Source organism: Pyrus communis, chromosome 16 (assembly GCF_963583255.1).
Source record: "Pyrus communis chromosome 16, drPyrComm1.1, whole genome shotgun sequence".
NCBI classification, from domain to species: Eukaryota; Viridiplantae; Streptophyta; class Magnoliopsida; order Rosales; family Rosaceae; genus Pyrus; species Pyrus communis.
Genome location: NC_084818.1, coordinates 3,020,387 through 3,042,735, shown reverse-complemented (window position 1 = coordinate 3,042,735; position 22,349 = coordinate 3,020,387). Strand labels below are relative to the sequence as shown.

At 35.4% G+C, this 22,349-nt stretch overlaps 1 protein-coding gene across 1 annotated transcript; it reads left to right on the top strand.

Moving 5' to 3' along the window:
- The first annotated feature begins 14,095 nt into the window (after positions 1–14,095).
- LOC137721129 (uncharacterized) lies at positions 14,096–17,681 on the top strand. Its single transcript, XM_068460241.1, has 4 exons — positions 14,096–14,763; positions 14,815–15,212; positions 15,423–15,833; positions 16,119–17,681. The coding sequence occupies exons 1-4, from the start codon at positions 14,096–14,098 to the stop codon at positions 17,576–17,578; spliced, it is 2,937 nt and encodes a 978-aa protein (XP_068316342.1). The 3' UTR covers positions 17,579–17,681.
- The last annotated feature ends 4,668 nt before the right edge of the window (positions 17,682–22,349 follow it).

Genomic DNA, 22,349 nt, shown 5'->3' with positions numbered 1-22,349 from the left:
ACCTATGGAGAAGTATTCGGTCATACTACGGCATATCATCTCAATTACAATCAAGAATTTGTCTTATCTATGATGTATCATGTAGGGTAAGCTCGACATGATCTCAATACTCTCCGAGATTAGGGTTTAATGCTTTTGACTTTTGTTTTAATTAACCATCGAAATACGATTAGGTTTCCAGAGGAACCCATAATTTCTGTGTAAATCTTCATCACAACAATTAATATAATAAATACGTAAAACGCGTCCATTAAAATCAATGAAGAAGGATTTGTGACAAGAAAATTAATTATAATTTTTTGTAAATATTGTTACTTATGTGGTTGTCCACAAATATGTATTTGGGTTCAACATGTAATATCTAACTATTTTAGTCTTTTATTGATGTACACCTATAAATAGGCAAGAGTATATACTCATATTTCTCCTCCCAATCTATTTCATCTCTCTCTAATCAATTTTATTTTCAACACTACTATCAGTATGCGCTCTTAATATGATATTTTTCTTTAGATGTTATATTTTATCTGAGCTACAGTCACCCCTTGATAGAGTTTATATATACTCGCCAAGAACTTCCTCATGCTCATCTGTTTTTAGTTTGAACGATTATACAGGTAAAGATCATATAATGAGAAATGAACTTCACTCCATTGATTCTTCATTCTCATCAATTAGAGTTGGAGGTTAATAGCCCACATATGAATATGAAATTCATATTTAAGCAATTGGAAGTTCATAACCGAATGGGTATATGAATATGTTTGATTCGGTAAACTCAAACCACCTTGAGTATTTTTTCACGACATGAAAAAAAATATTTTATCCTTTTTTGATGGTATGAAGTTGTACATTCTATATGCCAAATTATTGGAGTGAATCGAAACTTAGAGTTCGTTGATTTTAAATAATTGATGGTATGAAGTTCTTCAGTTTAATTGCATAACCAACCAAATGAAATTTTTTTGGTTATACTTATTCTATTGAAAGTAGGCATTGAGCACAACTTTGCCGTTCGCAAAACATTTGGTGTATTTTTACCGACTCTCACTTTAAGAAAAATGAAAAATAGTTGAAACAAATTAACAATTCTTTCATGAATTTGAATTTAGTGGACATTACACACTTTTGAGATTTCGGACTTGTTCTCTGATACAAATGAATAATCATTTTATCTGATTGTTAGCGGTTGAGTTCTATCTCCCACCTTGATCTCACAAGCAATTAACGGTTGAGTTATCTCCTATTAGCTTGTCTCTTTAATTTATTTTTAGCAGTCCATTACGTTTATTTAGACTTTTCTAGTTTTTTATATGAGTAATGCTAGAGAGATCGTCTACTTAAACCGTATCTTGTAAACCGTATGATATGGTAGTTGATGGTTGAATTTCTTCTTTAATTAAACCATTAAATAAAGAGTTCAACTATCAACGCCACATATTTGAGGATGTAAAGGTAAAAGAGTTTCACACTAGTGAAAGGATAAACCTTGGAAGGGCTTACAAGAGGTTGGATTACTCCACATATTGCCAATTGGTTTTATAGTGAAACCTCAACTTTCTTTATGGTATCAGAGTAAGACCAGCAGATTGTCTCATGTGTGAAGCTCAACGATCACACATGTTCAACGTCACCCCATTTGTATTGTCCACTTGTTTGTCTTAAAAATTCTGCTACACATGAGGGTGCGTGTTGAGAATGAATCACACATTAATAGGAGAAGGGACCTTACATGGACTTATAAGAAGTTGGGCTACTCTACATATTGTCAATTGGTTTTATGGTGGAACCCCAACTTTTTCTTCGTATCAGAGCAAGTTGACCCACTTGTGAAGCCCAACGACCACACGTAATCCACGTCACTCAATTGTGTTGTCCATGTGTTTGACTTGAAAATTCGCTCCACATGAGGAGATTTGTGAGAATGTGAAGGTAAACAAGTCACACATGCACATCGGTAACAGGAGAAACCAATTACAAGGGCTTATAAGAGGTTGGACTAATTCTCATATTGTCAATTGGTTTTATGATGGATCCTCAACTTTCTTCAACGTGTGAAGCCTAACGGCTACGTGTTCTATGTTACCTAATTTGTATTGTTTACGTGTTTGACTTAAAAATTTGTCACACATAAAAGACATATGAGGATATAAAGGCAAAAGAGTTTCATATCAGTAAAAAAAAAAAAACAAAAAACAAAAACTTATATGAAGTTGAGTTACTCTTCATATTTCTACTCTAATTTATTTGTCTCTCTTATCTCTGTAATCATTTTATTTCCAACATAATTAGAAATATTGAATCCAGATGCTAAAAATTAACGACAAAAACATTGAAAAAAAAAACTTAACGACAAAAAGAGAGTGGACTTTGACGTTAAAATCAATGAAAAAGTTCAAATCACCACATTCATGTTGTATATGCTTAGTCAATTGACAAGAGGGAGAGAGATCATTTAGGAAGAAACCAGTAAAAATGGAAGGGAGAACAGCTTTTTACAGTCCCAAATCCCAAAGAAAACAAGCTTTGTAGTTAAAAGAGTTGTAACCTAGTAAACCTACAGCCCAAATAGAATCGATAGGACCCTCTACGAATTGGGTGAAAAGCAAGGAAGCTTTGGTTGTTGGACTATATATATTGGATCATACGACACATAAAATGTCGCTATATAGCTATATAGGAATAGCTGGCTACGGCAGTGAACTTGATCAGGACTGATCCAATTTTGTATGTATTCACACCGAAAAGCACCGCTTCTGTTTAAAAGCAAGAACACACAATATAGTGCTTGTGACAGCATTTGCTTTGTGTACCCTTTGAAGGGAACATTTAAACGAGCTGGAGACGGGTGGGCCTGGATGAAAAGGAAGTACGTAGCCAACCTAGTTACGAATAAGGATGCATGAAGTAGGGGGCCTCGAAAGGCTTCTCAGATATGCCGTTTACGTACTTATCATCGTGGCTTCTAGGGTTAAAGCTTTGAGAAATTTAAAGGATACTAGCAAGGTAATATTGATGATGCCTGCAGTGATTTGTATGTGAATGGCAATAAAAGTGGGGAAGTGAAAGAAGCCATGAGAAGAGTGTAGATGAGACGAAAGAAATTTAGGTTTGACCTACTATGGTGACGGCAACAAAGCTTGCTTGCTTGTATTTTTTTGTTTTGTTTTGTGGATGTTGCTTGGTGCGTGAGAGAGAAAGAGAGAGATAAAACTCTATGAACTACGCAGCAAATCTAAATAAATGGTAACATGTAACAATATGACTTCTTGTATTAATATGTAGCAAACAAAATAATATATATGGTTATAAGAATTTTTATTTTGGTAGAAATTCAACACTAATTATAATGAAAAATTATATTCTTATAATATATGCGATAATTTCAGAGATGATTCCATATTAATTAACTCTAATCTAATATTGCGACTTAGTACTACGGTTTAGTGGTTCCTCTTCATTTGTAAGTGAGAGGTCTTAGGTTCGATTCTCGTCAAAGGTGAATTTGAACAATATTATTACTAGCCCATTATGAGGCTTAGCTCACTCCCCCTTCCTTTTAGTGTAGATAATATCGTTTATTCAAAATAAAAAATCTAATCTAACACTTAAACACCCCTATTTACTCATGGCCGTTGATTATATTTAATTTATTCAATAAGATAACCTTAAATAAAGATAGGTGTCTTAAAAGTTAAAGAGGGGTGCGTTAAAATCATTTTCCTAAAATGGAGGTGCTTTGTATACCTAGCTAGCTAGATTAAAGATCAAATATTAAGGCATATCGAATGATCTGAATCATCTAGATATTAAAAATTAGGGCTCGTGTTTGGGCAAAATTGGAAGGATCGGACCAAATCCGGTTAGAAATAAAACGGGACGGGTTGGGCCACCCTCAGAAACGGGCAGCACCAACCTAACGGCGGTCTAGATCTCCCTACAAAACAAGCAGTATGAACCTAATGTCGGCTCTTATTATACCTAGCCAAACGCGACACCTCATGCACGAGTTTCTAGAAGACGGTGGCCGTAGACGATTTCGATTTGGGAGGCATGAGCTTATCAAACACGACTCCTCCTGGTCGATTTCAATTTTCAGGCGCTAGCCGTAGACGTGGTGGTGTGGTCGCAAGTTGCTAGAGAGGGAGACGGAGTCAAGGGATGGTGAATTGTGATTGTTGTCGAGAATGAATGGGAGAGACGAGGTCACGAGAGAAACTCAGTGAGGAGTGACTCTGTTGTCCGACTGACCGTCCGAGACTAGCTGAACGAGAAAAATGATAGAAACGGTTCGAGCTGGGCCCCGTCTCTCCTGATTGTTGGACTCGGACCCGGCTTCTGTGGGCTCCCACTTTCCATACACTTCCATTTTTTTTTATTTTGTGTGGTCACGTTAAGACACGTCAATATTTTATATTAATTTTTTTATAAAAATAATAAGAGAAAAAGTAATAATAATATAAAATATTAACATAATTTAATTATGATCGTACAAATAAAAGAAAATGGAAGTTTATGAAAAATGAGAGAGAGCAGAGAAGCCAGGTCCGTTGGACTCACCCCGCCCCGTCATTTTCTCTGCCCGACCCTACCCTGTCTCGTTTCATCTTTGAAATATTTGGATCCGTCTCGAGCTGCGGGTCTATGATTTGTTTGCCTACCCCTATTTAAAAGTACTCAAATCTAAAAGTATTTAACCATTTTATGCATTGTCGGTTTGGTGCATGTAAAATAATTTTTTTCATAGAAAAAAATATTTAATTGTTTCAGATTTGTTTAATGTATGTTAGAGCATTTTTTGTATTTTACAAATTAGGGTTAGCATAGTGATTATAATTTATTTCCTTTTTCTAGCTACTAGGGTTCAACATTATTTTCCTATTCGTTTCCTAATTAGATTTTGATAAATAAATTTCTTTTATCTTAATGAAAATTAAGTATTGGCAATACAAAATCATTTCGCTATGCAACAATTTATAGTCTTCTTAGTTTTAGTCAATGAAATAAGATTTAGTTTGTGATCAGCTTTTTCTTTTTTCATTTCTCGTTCTTTAATTTGTTAACACCCACAAAGTAATCATGTAAGAATATACAGAAGGGATCGACTTATTAGTTATGGTGGTCCATGGTTACACTATGGTTTCAGGGTTGCAGCCTTATTGTGCACAAGATAGAGATAGAATGAGTAATATTCGCGAGAGGTAATAGAGTCAAAACCCTAAAGTCCATGTTTATTCGGTGACTATCATATTCATGCGTACATGAAATTGCACAAGATAGAGATAGAATGAGTAATATTCGCGAGAGGTAATAGAGTCAAAACCCTAAAGTCCATGTTTATTCGGTGACTATCATATTCATGCGTACATGAAATTTCACTATCCTCCACGCTACAGAAATTGATGTAATACTACTCTCATGATATATGCAGCTCGAAGGCAGAAACATTTTACAATATTTGGGCAGCTGAATTTGAGGAATGAAGTCGTCCACTACATTTTCAAACTTGAAAAATGTTCCTGGATCGGTTCTCTTTCAGTCTGTTGGTTGTTGCAGCGGCAATGTCAAGAGCATCTTATACATGAGATAAAGAGTAACGCGAGGGATATTAAAATTGTAGATAAAATATTATAAATTAAATGATATGAAAGTTGATGATTGTATTATTATTTAAGCGTTAATAAATGTGAATAATATTGGTGATACATCATTTAGTTTGCAAATTTTGTTTATAAATTTAGTTTCTCTAACATTATCATTTAAAGAATATAATTTATTAAAACGACAATCATGGAGCAGAATCACATGCCTTGGGTGTAAGAACTAAGAAGCATGCGCAGCTAGCTAGCTGTGCAGCTATTGTTAAATCCAATTTCAGTGTTAACTATATATATAAAGATGAATGATGATAGGGAGTTTTAACAAAAAGTCCGCAAAACTGTTCATTTTAATGAAAAATTACATTTTTACACTAAAAAGTCAATCATGGTGCTATTCACTTTACCCTTTATTTTGTTCTTATCGTTAAAACTCAAAATTTTCAAGCTATTTTAATTAGTTTTCCTATGATAATAAGATTGTCTTAAAGCATGACTATTTATATATTTTCTGTCATTTCACAGTTTAATATTAATTTTTGTGTTACAATATAAAATATTATATATAAAACATGAGATTGTAAAGAGTTCATAATAGCAACTCCACCCCTAAAAATGCGTTGGCACCCAACCCATTTAATCCACTCAAATGAATAGTGATTGACCCCAATAAATAGTAATTGGCTAAATGCATCTTCACTCCTAAAAAATGTGCTAGCACAAAGCCTAATCAATTCGTATTAAAATATTATTAATTTTTTTATAGAATAATAAAAAAATTGGTTTTAATTTTGGATTGGATTTTTAACTAATTTTGTCACATCACGTGTCATTATCCATAAGTATTATTTTGTGGATAAATTTTGGTAAGATTTTCAACCAATCACGTAGTGTCACGTGGTATTATCCAAAAATACTATTTTGTGGATAGATTTCCAATAGGATTTTTAACCAATCTCGACGCTTCACGTGTCACTATCGGTTTACAATCCTTTAACCACGATTTCAATAAGATTTTCAACCAATCACGTAGTACCACGTGGCATTATCTAAAACCTCATTCGCTAAACTTCTTCCACTGCTCAGATTAGAGGAAGCATGAGAGAGGGTGTTTTTCCAACTAGTAAGCGAGTTCTTGAGTTTTTGCCAACGACCTTGAAGACCTTGATTACTTCTTACGTCTTTTCCAAACATATCGCAAAATGATGCAGTAATTCTAACCCACAGTTCTCGCAACTACATCTCATTACTCGTAATCGGGTCATGAGTAATTTGAACCCAACATTCACACAATGTAACATCTTTGATGACCTTCCATGTAGCCATTTTTTGCACAGAAAAGTATACGAAGGCTTTGGTTGGAAGTGTTGAAAATATTGAAATGTGGTGTAAGGTGGAAGATGATGGTCAGGTATTTATAGAAAAAAATAATAATATTTTATTTTATTTTTCTGTATTTTTAAACAATTTTTAATAATTTGTTATTAATTTTTATTAAGTTAATTAATCTGGACTATTGGATTTGAAAAAGATTGAAATCCAACAGCTCAGATTTGGACACGTGGCCAACGATCATAATTCTGACCATTTGCTATTATTTATTTATTTATGTTTTTTAGCCAAAAATCGTGGACCGTTGATCTAGGAATCGGACGATCCAAAACGCGCCACATCACTAGCCGTTGGTTTTGAAATTCAAAATTTTTTTACCATTGAATTTTTTTTTTTATTGTTGGAAATCCAACGGTCCAGAAAACTAGCCATTGGAAATCCAAAGACGCGCCACGTGGCTTCTCCCTGCTCCCCTTTATTGCGCTGCAACGACGAGCCCGCTGTTTTTTTTTTCTGTTTAGAACGCGCCCCCACGCGTGCGTGTTTCCCATGCGTCTGACGCAAAAGAACTCAATGGGCCTCGTTGACGTCATGTTGATGCCAGTGTGACGTCACATAGGTCGAGACATTGTTCAGCACGTTTTGAGCCGGGCTACATGCTGGTTAGGCTGTTGTCTGGCCTATTTGGCTCGGCTGGAGTGGATTTTGTGCAGGCTAGCCTATTTTTCAGGCTTTGTCCCAACCTACCCCATTGGGGTGAAGTTGCTCTAAAGAGTATCATTTTTAGAGAGTCTCCTTCGCATTTCTCAACATTATAAAATATTGTATAAAAAACATGAGATGTTAGAGAGTCCATTAAGAGTCATTTTTGAGAGAGTCTCCTTAGCATTTCTCATATATAAAAACTGGTCAAAATGATGAAAATACAAATCAAATCACTGACAGAGAAATAATGTGCGCGACAAAATCACTTCTTTGCTAAAACAGTTTTTGAGACTTCGTCAATATTTCATCCACTTTTTATTGATAATATCATTAATATTGGACGATGTCTAGCCGTTTTAATTTTAAGTATTTAATCAGCTGAGATTTGTGAAATCCTCATTTCTAACTGATTTCTTTCATTTTTTTATTCTTTGATGAGGAATCTATATATCACAATTCACAATCCCACCAATAAATGGTTCCACTTTAGGCTTTAGCCAGGCATTTCCACAAAAGCCCAAGCAAAGAAAAATTGAGTGCATGCCCCTTCCTATTTTCAGTTGGATAATTGTACAGGCAATATGTGTATTAATGCCACTCCTAGGTATACTGTTTGTTTAATCAATATTGTTGCATTTATTAGAAACCGATCAAAAGCACTCTCTTAAATACGAAACGTAAAGGGAAGTTAGCTTCTGCAGAAGACACTTTCGAAGAGCAGTCCTTCTAGTTTGCTTGACATATGTCCCAACGGAAAAACAATGTATGAATTCTTTAGTTTACTTGGATCACAACAATTATAATGCAGGCTCAAAACACAATATTCAAGTTGTCAAGTAGCTAGGCATATTATGATATTGTAGCTAGTTGTCCATATATATGAATTTGCCAAAACAAGATGCGTAAGCAGCAAGCATGCGATGTTTCACCATAAAAAGTTATACGACTTTATAGATAAACCACTGAGCAAAAATGATCATGGGAATATTAGAAGAAAAGGGAAAATGGAAAATAAGACAAGGCATTGAAAATATAGGGATTTTCTAACTTTAGTCCTTGAAGAAGATTGAAATTTAAAATAAACATGGTATTAGATTACATATTGATTATAATTCCTTGATGTGTCCTTAATTTAAAATAATTAATGTGTATTTTATTCAATGTCCCCCATTAAATATTTAAATTTATTAATATACATATTTTAATATATTTTTTGACCGAACCAAAGTTTTTTAAATTTATTAATTTTACTTAACATTCTTCAAACTTGAAAAACTCAATTAATGCAGCTAAATGTTAGTACCAAAATGTATTATATTGAATTAATGTATTTAAATGTTAGTACTGAAATGTATGTACCCAAATATATGCACCGAAATGTATTATATTAAACTAATGTACCTAAATGTGTGTACCGAAATGTATGTACCGAAATGTATTATATTAAACTAATGTACCGAAATGTATTATATTGAATTAATATACCTAAATATTTGTATCGAAATGTATATATCGAAATGTGTGTACCTAAATGTATGCACTCAAATGTATTATAATGAATTTAATGTACCTAAATAAAGAAGATAAAGTATATCGAAATATTGAAAAAATAAAAATTAATTTATCTAAATGTTTACAACAAAATATATTACGATGAATGAAATAAAAATTATAATTATAATGAAATAAAATTAATACATCAAAATTAGAAAGAAAAAGAGAAATATCAAAAACATAAAAAATATAATTAATAAATGAGGTGATTAATGTATCAAGAGACTAAAATTATATTTTGATCTTACTCATAGTTTTAGTTTAAAATTCATCCTTGCCAAGGATTAAAATGAAATTTCCTAAAATATATTATATATGGCAAAAGCAAACCACCCACATTGCTGAAATGGCAGCTCTGCGCCGGCCTGCTGCTGGTGCTTCACACTTCAACTGCTTGCCAGTTGCCAGCCCCCTCCTTCACTACTACGTATTGTTTGATTTAACAATGGAATTATGATCTCGCGGAGAGAAACAAACAAAACAATTAGGGTTTTCATTTGGGTTATGAATTTAGATCCAGAAACCACACCACATTAAGCTTATAACTGAACGATCTAATATAGCGTTTTCTGTGTATTGTGGCATGAGTGGAAAATGTTGGGGTTTCCATTTAAAGTCATAAATGTGTTAGGAATTGGTCAATGAGTTGCAATTGTAGAAGTTTCCTGGAAATGTGTTAGGAAGTGGCAAGTGAGATATTGATCTCAGTTGAAGATAAAATATTCATGCATTAAACTATGTTGAACTTGATCCATTTTATTATTTATGTATTAATTAAAAGTTATACAGACATAAATTTTACTCCTTATAATTTAAAGGAACTTTAACAAAAAGCTCACAGTACTGTTCACTTTAACGAAAAATCATATTTTTACACTAAACAGTCAATCCTGGTATTATTCATTTTACCCTTTATTTTGTCCTTATCGTTAAAACTCAAAATTTTCAAGCCTTTTTCATTAGTTTTCCTTATAATTTGAGGGGAAGGAATGAGGGAGGGAGGCAATGTAGAGAAGGAAGAGTCTTTAAGGGTGAAGCCTCATGCCAAACAAGTGAGAACGAAAGCAAATGAAGTGCTGCAACTGAGAAAAGCAACTTTTCCAACGATTTTGAAGTGGCCAAGGAGAAGAAATTGAGCATGGCGAAAAATAAGAGATCACACCATAAGAGTCATTTTCAAGCCGTAGATTTTGCCAACTTTGCACGTGTGAAAGCTAACTTCACAACATGATGACAACATGAAGATCTACATAGAAAGATGTATGATGCCCCAAACTCTGGAAAAATCAAAACAAAAAAAAAAAAAAAAAAAAAAAAAAAAAAACTAACCCCGCATAATCTCGGAAAATCCCACTACAAGCCGTATAATCTGCGTTAGCCTTAGCAAGCCTATCCAACCCAAAAATACACAGTAAGATGCCAAAAAACGGGAACAATAGAAGAAGCTTTACACAACTTAGCCGAGATCTCAAAAGAGATTAAGAATTACTTATCCAAAACATCGTTGACATGACCAAGAGAGGAGAGGAAGCTCCAGTATGCATATTTCAAGCCGAAATAGAACGACAAGATGTAAAAACTAAAGGACCTTGTTTTCAAATTTTACTTTATTACGCATGTTTCAAATAGTCATTAATAAAAAGTATAGAACAAAACTGATTCGGAGTTGATCAATTCTTTTCACTCTTTTTCCTTACATTATCTAAAAACATTTTAGAGAGTGAAAAGCAAACATGTGATAAAAATGCCAGTCCATTCCGATTGGGAAACTAAAATATGAATCCCTCGAGTTAGGTTTAGGAGAAAGAAATTACGATTAGCAACAACAGCCCTTATGTCTCGCCAATATATTAGAAAAAACATCCTATACTAAACCTGAATAATAGCAAAACTGTTGCAACATTTTCAGTACCATGCAGCCATCTTCTGGTAATGCCCACATTGAATTATAGCGTTAAACGAAGATCCAACCTTATTGTTTGATAACAATTTCCTTAATTTCTTTGTACGTGTATGCAAATGAAAATAGAATTTGATGCAATTTGAGTCTATATCTTATAGAAAAATTGGCTCTTTTTTATTCGCTTTTGGTTATACAAAAATTACAATTCAGATGTCTTCCTAGTTACTTCTTGGTAGAACCGAACAACCTACGTCTTACCAATGAAATCAATATGATCGGAAAAGATCCGAAATAAATATGGATTTATAGATCAAATTTCTTACCAATTGGCAAACAAAGTAATGCTTGTATTCGAAATGTGCTTGATTGCCAAATCCATGGTGGTGGTCATGTCAGAATGTGATATTGATCATATGAGGGCATCATCTGAACACACCTTCACTTCAAATGGCATTAAGAAGTTGTGCTCCACCCTCGGACGCACTTGCTTCTCTGCATAATCCGACAAGTACCCAATACTAAACTTACAATCTTAATTATGTATGCCTCTTGTATTAATCACCATAAAAAAAGGTATAAGGAAAGCATTCTGAGTTGAAAAGTTAAAAGACAGATGTTGGACCCTCTTTTAAGAGAAAAATTTACTTACAACGGAGATAATATTTTGATTGTATCTTAAACTAGTTACGCATTATTATGTGTTTTTAATTTTTTGCATAACATCGTTTGATTGTGTTTAAATATCTTTGTGACTGCATTGTAATCCAAAAGTGTAATTTTTACCATGTTATATATCACATTTATATGACATCTCTAATAGCGATGAGACTTATATGTGTATTTTACTTTTTCACTTAACAACGTGTAATTATGTTTAAAACCCATCACTCTGTTATCTATATTGAATGAAAGTTCTTTTCTTCCATGAGAAATAACTCAATGTGCATGCAATGCTAGCTAATCTTAAAGAAAGTGATCATGACTTTTATCAACAAATAAAAGGCATGCACACATTACTCAATTTTGATCTAAATTATAAAGAGTTGAGAAAACGTGCAAGCTGCAAAAGCTTTATGCAGGCATTATTGCAGTAAATAAACAAGAAAAAAAAAGTAGCATCTATTTCGGTATACGAATTCATATGAGTTTGAACAAAAAATGAAAAAAGTGTTTTCTTCTTTGAGATTTCCATTTATTCACTAATTTGAGCTGTGTTTCAATCAAAAGGAAACCAAATCATCAAATAGCGCAGAGAATCTGAAAAGTAAGCTACTCCACAAAGGGGCCCAAAAATTGAATAAATTTAGAGTGAGTGATAGAGTGGAGAAAATAAAAATAAATAGAAAAAAATAAGACATTGTCGAAAAAATAGTCCTGCGAGTCACTCACTGGAGCAGACCCATCTATTCGTCCGGTCCCCATCGTTCTGAACCAAAAAAATGGCGTCCCTCTCTTCTCACTCTCCACTCACTCTTCATCTGGCGCGGGAAACCGTGGAACTCTCTCTCTCTCTCTCTCTCTTTCTCTCTCTTTCTAAAACATCAAAATACATTAAAGCGCTTTGCAAAAAAGCAGATGTTCAGTTCTTGTTAGAGCCGAGCCGCGTTTTCCAGTGGCAGTACAATCATGACCCCCTTCCCTAATCATGCACATGTTCTACATACTCTTTTCGCTCTCTCTCGAGAAACTTTTTCTCTCTCAGACACGCTATACAAAATGTGACAAATCAAAGTTTACCATTTTGTGGGCTATCTAAATTAAGTGATTAATTAGATTGAAGGGTCTTATTCAATAGCAGTTCTACAACCACGACTTTTCCATCTACTGCTTTTCTGATCTTTCCTTTTAACTGGCCTAGCTCTGTGATCCCTAGCTATATCCTCTCTTTTGTGACTTTCCCTGTTGGAGAATGGCTGCAACCTAAGTGCTCAAAAGTCCAAAAAGCATTCAAAACTCCAAAACCCTATATTATAGTGAGGCATCTAGACAATCTCTAATTTTTGGGTAAAATTTAAAATTAGGTTTTAAACTAACGAATTATTTTCCAATAGTTAGTTGACAAAAAAAATAAAAAATAAAAAATCATTCTTCAACTTAAAATAAGTTTTGGGTTAAAACTTAAAATTTGAACAAATTTAACTAAGAATTTCGACAAAGTTAAAAGGCTGGCCCACCTTATGCGCGTGGATGCCCAGAAAAGTGAAGGTTGTAGTAAGGCGACGCGCGCAACGTGCAAAGGTTGACAGGAAGTGAGGCCCGCCTCTGATGAGAATGTCAGCCACCCAAAACAAGCCTAACGGTGCTTGTTCGATCTAACAGTTTTAAATGGTCCACATTCAAACCTATTTATTTTAAATTTTTAAATACATTAAATCCAGCGAACGAGATCGAATATGATCAAACCTAACGGTAGAAAAAAATTTAATGGTTCAAAATTAAATCCAAAGGCTAAAACAATTAAATTTTTTTATATAAATCAAAATTCATCCAAAAACTCTATAAATACATGTTTCACGAGTCGTTTAGTAACTTTTCAATTTTTATTGGTATCTAAATATTTTTAAGTTAAAATCTTTATAAAAGTAAATTATAATAATATACACAAATTTTATTTTAAAAGCAAGTTACCAAAAAAAAAATTTAGCCTAGATTTATATTTTTTTGGTAAAAAGCCTAGATTTATATTTTAATAATTTCAGATTAAAATTTTAATTAAGAATTATTAGAGCAGAAAAAACTGTTTTTAAATTAAAACTTTAATTTTCTGGATTAAAAATTTTACATTTTAACTCCTCTATGTGAGTTGAAATTTTTTTCAAAACATATATCAGTAGAATTTGAGCCACTTATCTTTACACCCCCAATTCTTGTAATCAGATTTCAACTTTAATTAGCTTTATATTGGAACAACAAAACCAAACCAGTTCTACTCTTCCGAACTTGTTTTAGTTCTTCTCCAAGGTTTCTCTTTACCTAAAGTCCGTTATTTTTTAGCCCATTTGAAATGGGTGACAAAAAAGCAGAAACAACCAAGAAGAACCCACAACAACCCCAGCAGCAGCAGCAGCAACAACAGAAGCAACAGATTTCACCTTCTCTCAATGACCAACAACCGCCGCCAACGGCTGTTAATATCAGTGGAGCAGCAGCTGCAGCTGGTGTCCCCTTCAATATTCCTCCTCCCTTGTTTGTCCCCACCGGTACTCCAACAACCTCGTCTTCATCACCCTTTGATCAGCATCAGTTTGAGGCAGCTGTGAATCCAAAGAGGCCAAGATTTACGAGTACAACCGGACAATGGAAACTTCTTCCTTCACCGTCTTCCCAACAGAAACAACCCCAAGTACCAATTCTGCCCTCAGAATCAACCCCATCTCCAAATAAAAAAAATACTCAATTATCCCAACCCCATGTCTCAACCATCGGAGCAGCTTCCTCCTCCGACACTGCCTCATCGTCGCCGCCGCACTCTCATCTGCCGTCTGTGTCAGCAACGTCAGGGCAGGACACAAACACAGTAGCAGGAGACCCTCAAAACCCGGTCCACCACCACCACCAGTTCAGAAAAGGAAAGTACGTAAGCCCGGTTTGGAAACCAAACGAGATGCTATGGCTGGCGAGGGCGTGGAGGATTCAGTATCAAGGTGGGTATTCGGATCATGGGTCGGGCTCATCTTCCAGAACAGAGCAGTTACAAACAGAGTCGGGCGGCGCCACCACCACTCCTCACACCAGAGGCAAAACTAGAGGCGACAAGGACATGGAAGTCGCCGACTTCCTTCAGAAGCATGGCATCAACAGAGACGCGAAAACGGCGGGAACCAAGTGGGATAACATGCTGGGAGAGTTTAGAAAGGTTTATGAGTGGGAGAGAGGTTCTGAGAGAGAACAAGTCGGGAAGAGTTACTTCAGGCTTTCGCCGTACGAGAGAAAGCTACATAGGTTGCCTGCTTCTTTCGATGAGGAAGTTTTCGAGGAGCTTTCGCAGTTCATGGGGTCAAGGACGAGAACTCCTCAGAGCAGACTAGGGTCGGTTGGGGACGACAGCCGATCGGCTCTTGTTACGACTAGAAGTCTTCCCCAACCGCCTTCGTTCAAAGAAGACGACTTCCCTCTCTCAGGTACATAGAGGAATGCTGAACCGCTAACTGGTTATATATATAATGCCCACAACACAAGCTGTATACCTAAAATAAACAAAATTTTATGATCAGTATCTCTAAACAATGGAGGTTACTAGCTAGTTCATATAACAAGTTAATTAAGTTGTGCCATTTATTTATTTAACTTTTAGTTTGGTTTGATATCTATATATATGTTATTATATGCAGGTAGGGTAAAGCAACTAATGATCATGAGCGGTGAAGGGGAACCGTTTTATCACGGAGGAAGAGGGACTTTTCTAGGGTTTCATCACCATGATCAGTCTTCCATAGACTTTACAACTGGCCTCTCTTCATCTTCTTCCAAGGAGCTTCGTCGAATCGGAAAGATTCGAATGACTTGGGAAGAATCGGTGAGTCTGTGGGCGGAAGAAGGGGAGCACCATAGAGGGAGAGTGAGGCTGCAAGGCTTGAGCTTCTTGAACGCCGACGAGCTCACTTTCTTTGATGATTCCATGGTTGCCTGCAGCATGGAAGCTTTTGAAGATGGCCATTTGGGAGGCTTCTCCGTTGACCGATTCGTATCGGGTCAACAAGTCAAAGTCTTTGGCAGAAGAAAGCCTTCCTCCACTACTTCCGGTGAAAACCAGCTTCTCTAAATTAGATATATAGTCCCATGTCGCAAAATCTTGGTTTATTTATAATTCCACATCTAACACTACGTGTTTAATCAATGTTAATTAGGGTTCAATGAAAAAGTCCAGCTTTCCTTACCAGAATCTTCATCAAGATGTAAGCCCTAAAACCAATTTGAATTTATCTGGTAATGTTGTGTTAACTTTTGTCCAATTTTTATGTTACACATTGATTTGGTTAAAGGTTGTATTATGTTCTATAGAATATTTGCATGTGTATTTTTTGCAGCAATGCCTCCATGGGAATTTCAAGACCCAACGGAGTACTACGTGGGGTGTCTTCGAGTCCCACCGCCATCACTTCCTAACTTACTCGAGCTTCAATGGTACGTACAAGAGCCACCGCCGGAGGAACTCCGTTTCCCACTCCGAAAAGACGTGTACCGCGACTTACCACAAGGGAAAGAGATCTTCTTCACCACCTCAACAGAATTGCTAGACTGTAGAGCCATCACATACGATATTCTAAGCCCTATAGTCCGAACCAATCCAAGTCTAGCTGCTGCTACTGCCACAAGTAGAGACTCCTTCATTACCATTTGGGACGACTGCATCAACCGAATCGTCTCCAAATTTTGTTCACTTGAAATGGTCTTCATCCGCAAGCCTAACTCCTCATCACCGACTGAACCATTACAGGATCAATGGCCAAACCTGACAGGCTTTGTTCGAAATTTTTGTCTATGGAGAGGGGAAGAAGCCCATAATTTAAAAGATGTCCGCGACATTAATCCGTCAAGCTCAATAGTTGAGAAACTTCTGTGGACTTACGTGGATCTTCCTTACATATTAGGGTACTACGCAATCGGTCATGTTGTAACATTTTGTGCATTGAGTCGTGTTCAAGATCGAATAATTCGCACTGATTTGGGCACGGTTGACCTGTCATCGCCCTCGGAGAGACTCAAAGCCCTAGTCCCATGTCACAGAATTGCAAGCCTGTTGCCATTGCTAGCCGATCGATGCTTCAACCCCAGTACTAATTGCAATGGTGGCTCTGACAACAAGCTACCTTATAGCGATTTTGAGAGGTTCGACATGGGGAATGGAAATGCAATCGAAATGACGCCAACCACAGTGACTAGATTTTATAGTAACATTCGGAAGGCGACCGCGGTCAAAGAAATCTACGATTTTCTCGGCCAACGAATACCCCATGCAGAGTACATCCACAGATCCTTGGAGAAAGATTTGGCTTTGGTGTTTAAGCCCAGAGGGTGCAAGTTCAAGCCTACAAATTGCAACCAGCTCGTTGAGGCTCTCATGTACGTGACTAAAGCGCTTGTGGCTTTGCACGACTTGTCGTTTATGCATAGGGATATATGTTGGGAGAAAGTGATTAGGAATGAGAGGGACAACGAGTGGTTTGTCTGCGGCTTCGAAGAGGCGGTCGGGGCTCCGCAGATATACCCGCACAAGTTGGTGATGGCGGGAGATGCGACGGCGCGTGGGAGGCATGCGCCGGAAATGGAGAGAGGGTTGCATGGTGTGAAGGTGGACGTATGGGGAGTAGGGAATCTGGTGAGGAGTTGCGGGTTGACAGGTGTTCCGAAGATGCTGAGGGAGCTTCAAAACCGGTGTTTAGATCAGAACCCGGAGAAGAGGCCAACTGCAGCCGACTGCTACCACCACCTGCTGCAGCTGCAGTCGTCTCTGCAGTCAGCCACAGCTGGTGGAGTTTTGATGTGACCGCGACTCTCTCTTATCTCTCTCAAAAATACATTATTAATTAATTAATTAATTGGATTTTGTTTTTCGTTATGTGTTGTCTTTACGGAGGGACACGTTTTGGTTGGATGGTTGGAGAAATTTTTAATTGCGACAAGAATACAAGTGGTACACAATATGTTTTTGTGTAAGTGATGTATTTTTTAAGTTATTAATTTTTTAACATATATTTTATCTTTTGTATAATAATACGTAGTGTACTATTATATGTGTCAAAATCTCTTGAATAATTGGTTTTTATAGATACCTTAAAAAAGAAGGAAAGGGCTTGGTTTCTAGGTTTGTGTGGGAGGCGAAATGGCGGCGGTTGCAGAAGCTGCCACTGGCTGGTGCCTGCTTCGACGGTTAGTTCCATCAAATCAAAGGGTCAGAAATGCAGTTTGCGGAAGACGCACTGAAAACTGAAAGCTGATGCCTGATGGGTATTCTTCACAAGTTCACATATTTTCAGAAATTATTTGAGGGTTTTGATAGGTGCATACGTCTGGGAATGGGCTTGGATATATGATCTATTAGGGTTTATGTAGGATAAGGCATAGTTTTATTTGGACATATACATATGCTCTCTTCTTTAAGAGCGTGTTTACTAATCTGTAATTAAATTAAGAGGAATTGAATTGAGGTGGAATCAGAATCAGATTCTTGTTGAACTTGTTTACTAAAACAGTTTGGAATCGGAATAAGAATGATATTGAGTTCATATAAGTTGTTTACTAATTCACTTTAATAGGAATGAAAACTAGATTGATTACTATTTTGTGCTTACATAAATAAATTTTTTTCATTCAAATTAATTATATTAAATTCTTCATTAAATTTATATAATAAAATTCATCTATATAAAATATATAAATGAGTTTTATTTATTTATTAAAAGATGGCAGGAATGATGTTGAGTCTATAAAAGTTGTTTACTAATTTACTTCAATCGGAATGAAAATTAGGTTGATTACTAAATTGCCCTTACATAAATAAATTATTTTCATACTAATTAATTAAATTAAATTCCTAATTAATTTTATAGAATAAAATTCACCTATATAAAAATATATAAATAGGTTTTATTTATTTATTAAAAGATGATATAATGAGTGTCAAATGAAGGGCGATGTTGGAATAATTAGAAACAAATGAGGGCATAATTGGTAGAAGAAATCCATTCCGGATTCCTTAAGTGTCAAGGAATTGAAATACCTCCCTCATGTAGGGAGTCCAATTCCTCCAAAATTAGGAGTTGGATTCCTTAATATGTGTGGACCTCACATGTATTTTGATTCCTCAAGATTACGTAAACAAAAGTGTATCTCGTAATCAGAATCCAATTCCGTAAATTGATTCCGATTACGGGTACGTAAACGCGTCATAAAGTCTTTTAACCAGATTGCAGAATTTTGAGTTCCCTAATTACTCTATTTTGTTTCTTTATTTATTCTCTTTGATAGCTATATATTATAAAGAGTTTTAACGAAAAGTCCGCGGTACTGTTCACTTTAACAAAAAATCACATTTTTACACTAAAAAGTCAAACCTGATACTATTCATTTTATCTTTTATTTTGTCCTTATCGTTAAAACTCAAAATTTTCAAGTCATTTTCATTAGTTTTCCTTATATTATATGACATTGAATTCAACACAATTATTGTATTTGTTGGCACATTCTTAATATAAGTGGATCTTACTTGCATAAAGTCGTAAAATTTGTAATCATTTTTTGTTCTTCACCAAAATCTTACACATTCTTTTCTGGTACGGTTTCTCTCTTAATCTTACGTAATTCTTAAAACCTTCCAAACAATTGTTGCCCTAGAAACAAAATAAGAAACCCCCATCACCAATTGCCGACCCCTCGTGGCATGGAGGAAGATTCTCTACCCTTTTAATCTCTCTACCCTTCCATGCCCTCTTATTTGAATGGTCACGATTAAGCCACGTTAACATCTTATATTGATATTTTTTTATAGAGATAATAAGACAAAAAAACAATGTGTAAGAGAAGGGGATGGAAGGGGATGGGAATAGGAGGGTAGAGAATCCTCCTCCTCCTGGCATTAGGGTCGGTGGCAGTCTTTTCTTATGTCTTCTGACATAGGAGAAAATCGAGAATCTCCAAGAGGCGGATGAGATAACCTGGGAATCATTCAACCAAGAGCAATAGAATCGTTCGACGTTGCTAATCGTGGATTCGCGCAACATCATCAAGTCTAATACTTGATTTAAAGAAGGAGAAGACCCTCTTCTTAGATTACTTTTAAAAGGAAAATTAATGAAAATAACTTGAAAACTTTGAGTTTTAACGATAAGGACAAAATCAATGGTAAAGTGAATAGTATCAAGATTGACTTTTTAGTGTAAAAATGTGGTTTTTCGTTAAAGTGAATAGTACCGGGAGTTTTTTGTTAAAAATTCCCTACTTTTAATTTACTAATTGACTACTTAATCTTACATATGGAGCCATTAAAATATGAGGGTACCTTAAATGGTTGGATAGACAATTAATAACATATTATAGTTACAATGCAACTTATAACTAAAAGAGCTTGTTTTGATGTGCTTTTAAAATGATTGAAAGCACTTTTGGTGTAAATATTTTTAGAAGAAATCCTTAATAAAAATACAAGTAAATCTTGAAAAAAAACACTTAAAGTGCTTCTTGGAATAATTGGTGTTTCATGCAAAAAACAATTTAAGTGCTTTTGGAATCCAAAAATATTTTCCCTAAAAACGTTTTCAATCATTTTCAAAAGACATCCAAACAAGCTAATAGATAAAAGCATGGCTTTGATAGATGAGAAGCCACCAACATCTATATTTAATATAGGGACCATACTTATTGTAGTGCCTACATCATCTTCCTCTGTCTCCCTTTGTCTTCTGTCTTTTCTCTATCTCCGTTTTTATGGAGTGTAGTCTTCTTTATATCTCTCTGTTGAACTGAGAACCGCCGGACGAGAGTCCCAATTCTCGATTTTCTGTCGTGGTAGGCCTAAGCTCGGTCTCAGATTGGGCATTTGGTTTCCCTTTTTTTAGTCTTCCGCTCATCTCACATAGATTTTTAGTTTGCTGCACCAGATTCAGTTTAGCCTAAAAAATATCTGAAAACCCTAACCTTAACAACTTGGATCTCCTTCCTTTGTGCCTTACACAACTAATCTCTTCTACCTTCTCATCCTCCACCCACAAAATTTTCAATTGCCTGCTAGATACTTTCTTTCAATTGAGAAGCCTTATCTAGCCACGGTGTTTGCTACCCACTTTGAGAACGAGTTGTCTCTCAATCAGATGAAGGTATGCAAAACTACTTTGGTGGTTCAGGTCTTTGCGTTGCCTTCTTCTATGGTTTTGATGGTGTTTTGTCTAATTACTTTGTTGGCATCAAAATTTTCCCTTTGCTAGTCTTTGGGTGGTGGATATGGTTGCTGGTGTTGGTTGAGTTTTTTAGACACAATTTTATGTATTTGTGGATATTTGTTGAAATCAGGAATCAGTTTTGTTTTTCAATTAGGGTTGTTCCGTATCTGCGTTTTTGTTTTGGATCATTATGTTTTGTTGGTGCCGACAGTGAATTAGTTGACCAAAATGATGGTGCATGTGATTGTGGCGATGACGACTTGTATCAATACACCGAGTATGATTGGATCATTATGTGCTTTGCTTGGGCTTCTATGTTCACTTGGTTTATTTACATATTTTTTTTTAATGTTTATCTCTAGTTACATTTTCTTTTTGATCAATGAAGCATGTTTGACAAAAAAAATGATTACAAAAAATTATCTAAGCTTTTTTTTCCTTTCTCTTTGTAAAAGGAGGACAATTGGTGGCAAGTCACGATTATCCATCCTTTCCAGGCCTTGAGAAGCTATGTAGAATTTCATCCTGCCCTTGACCACAATCAAGCTTTTGGGGTGATTCCAAATAGTCTCAACATTTTAAAACATTCTAAATAACTATTTAACATTTTGAAAATTAGACATATGATAGGTCACCAAGCGACTTTACCAACATTAAATGATGACGTTACTAACATTAAATGATGAGGTAGACAAATACTAAAGTTGGTTTTCACTAGTTGACGTCCTTGGAGTTCTAATCCCCCAAATTGATCCATTTTAGCTAAGTTAAACCATAGATTTGCTTAGCTAAATGATGTCAATTTGGAGATTTAAATCTCCATAAATGACTCGAGAGTTAAAATACGTTCAGTATTTATCCATGCCATCACTGAACACTAGTGGACCTACTAAATGTCAATTTTAAAAAAAACTTTAGGTAGTTATTTGGAATGTTTTAAAAGATTATGACCAATTTGGAATCACCCATAAAAGTTGGATAGTTTTCGGTACTTAACCCGTAACCCTTAATAAAGATACAACAGTCACAATTCAATGTTGATTTTTACATTAATAAAATGATATTTATGTTTATTTTTACAACAATAATCTTCTTTTTTTTCAGTCGAAAGGCAAATCTTTATTAAATACGAATTGAAAAGTTTACATCATTAACTAGACTATTAAAAAAGAACTATGGGCCAATACAGTCTCGGTAAAACGACCCAGCGTGGGTTTATATGCGCCGCTCGGTTACCTTCTCTACAAGTAAACTCGAACGAAACAATCCCAACTTCATTTGCCGACGCCCGGATGTCATATAAAATGTTTTCCATTGCTACATCCACACTGTTTATCCTTTTTGCCATTCGAATCACCACCTGCAAGTCAGATTCAACAACCA

Excerpts from the sequence above, each read along its gene's own strand:
- LOC137721129 (XM_068460241.1), top strand. The coding sequence starts at position 14,096 with ATGGGTGACAAAAAAGCAGAAACAACCAAGAAGAACCCACAACAACCC. Across the intron at positions 14,764-14,814 it reads TCGGATCATGGGTCGGGCTC|TCCTCACACCAGAGGCAAAA; the intron begins ATCTTCCAGAAC and ends CGCCACCACCAC. Across the intron at positions 15,834-16,118 it reads GCCTTCCTCCACTACTTCCG|CAATGCCTCCATGGGAATTT; the intron begins GTGAAAACCAGC and ends TATTTTTTGCAG.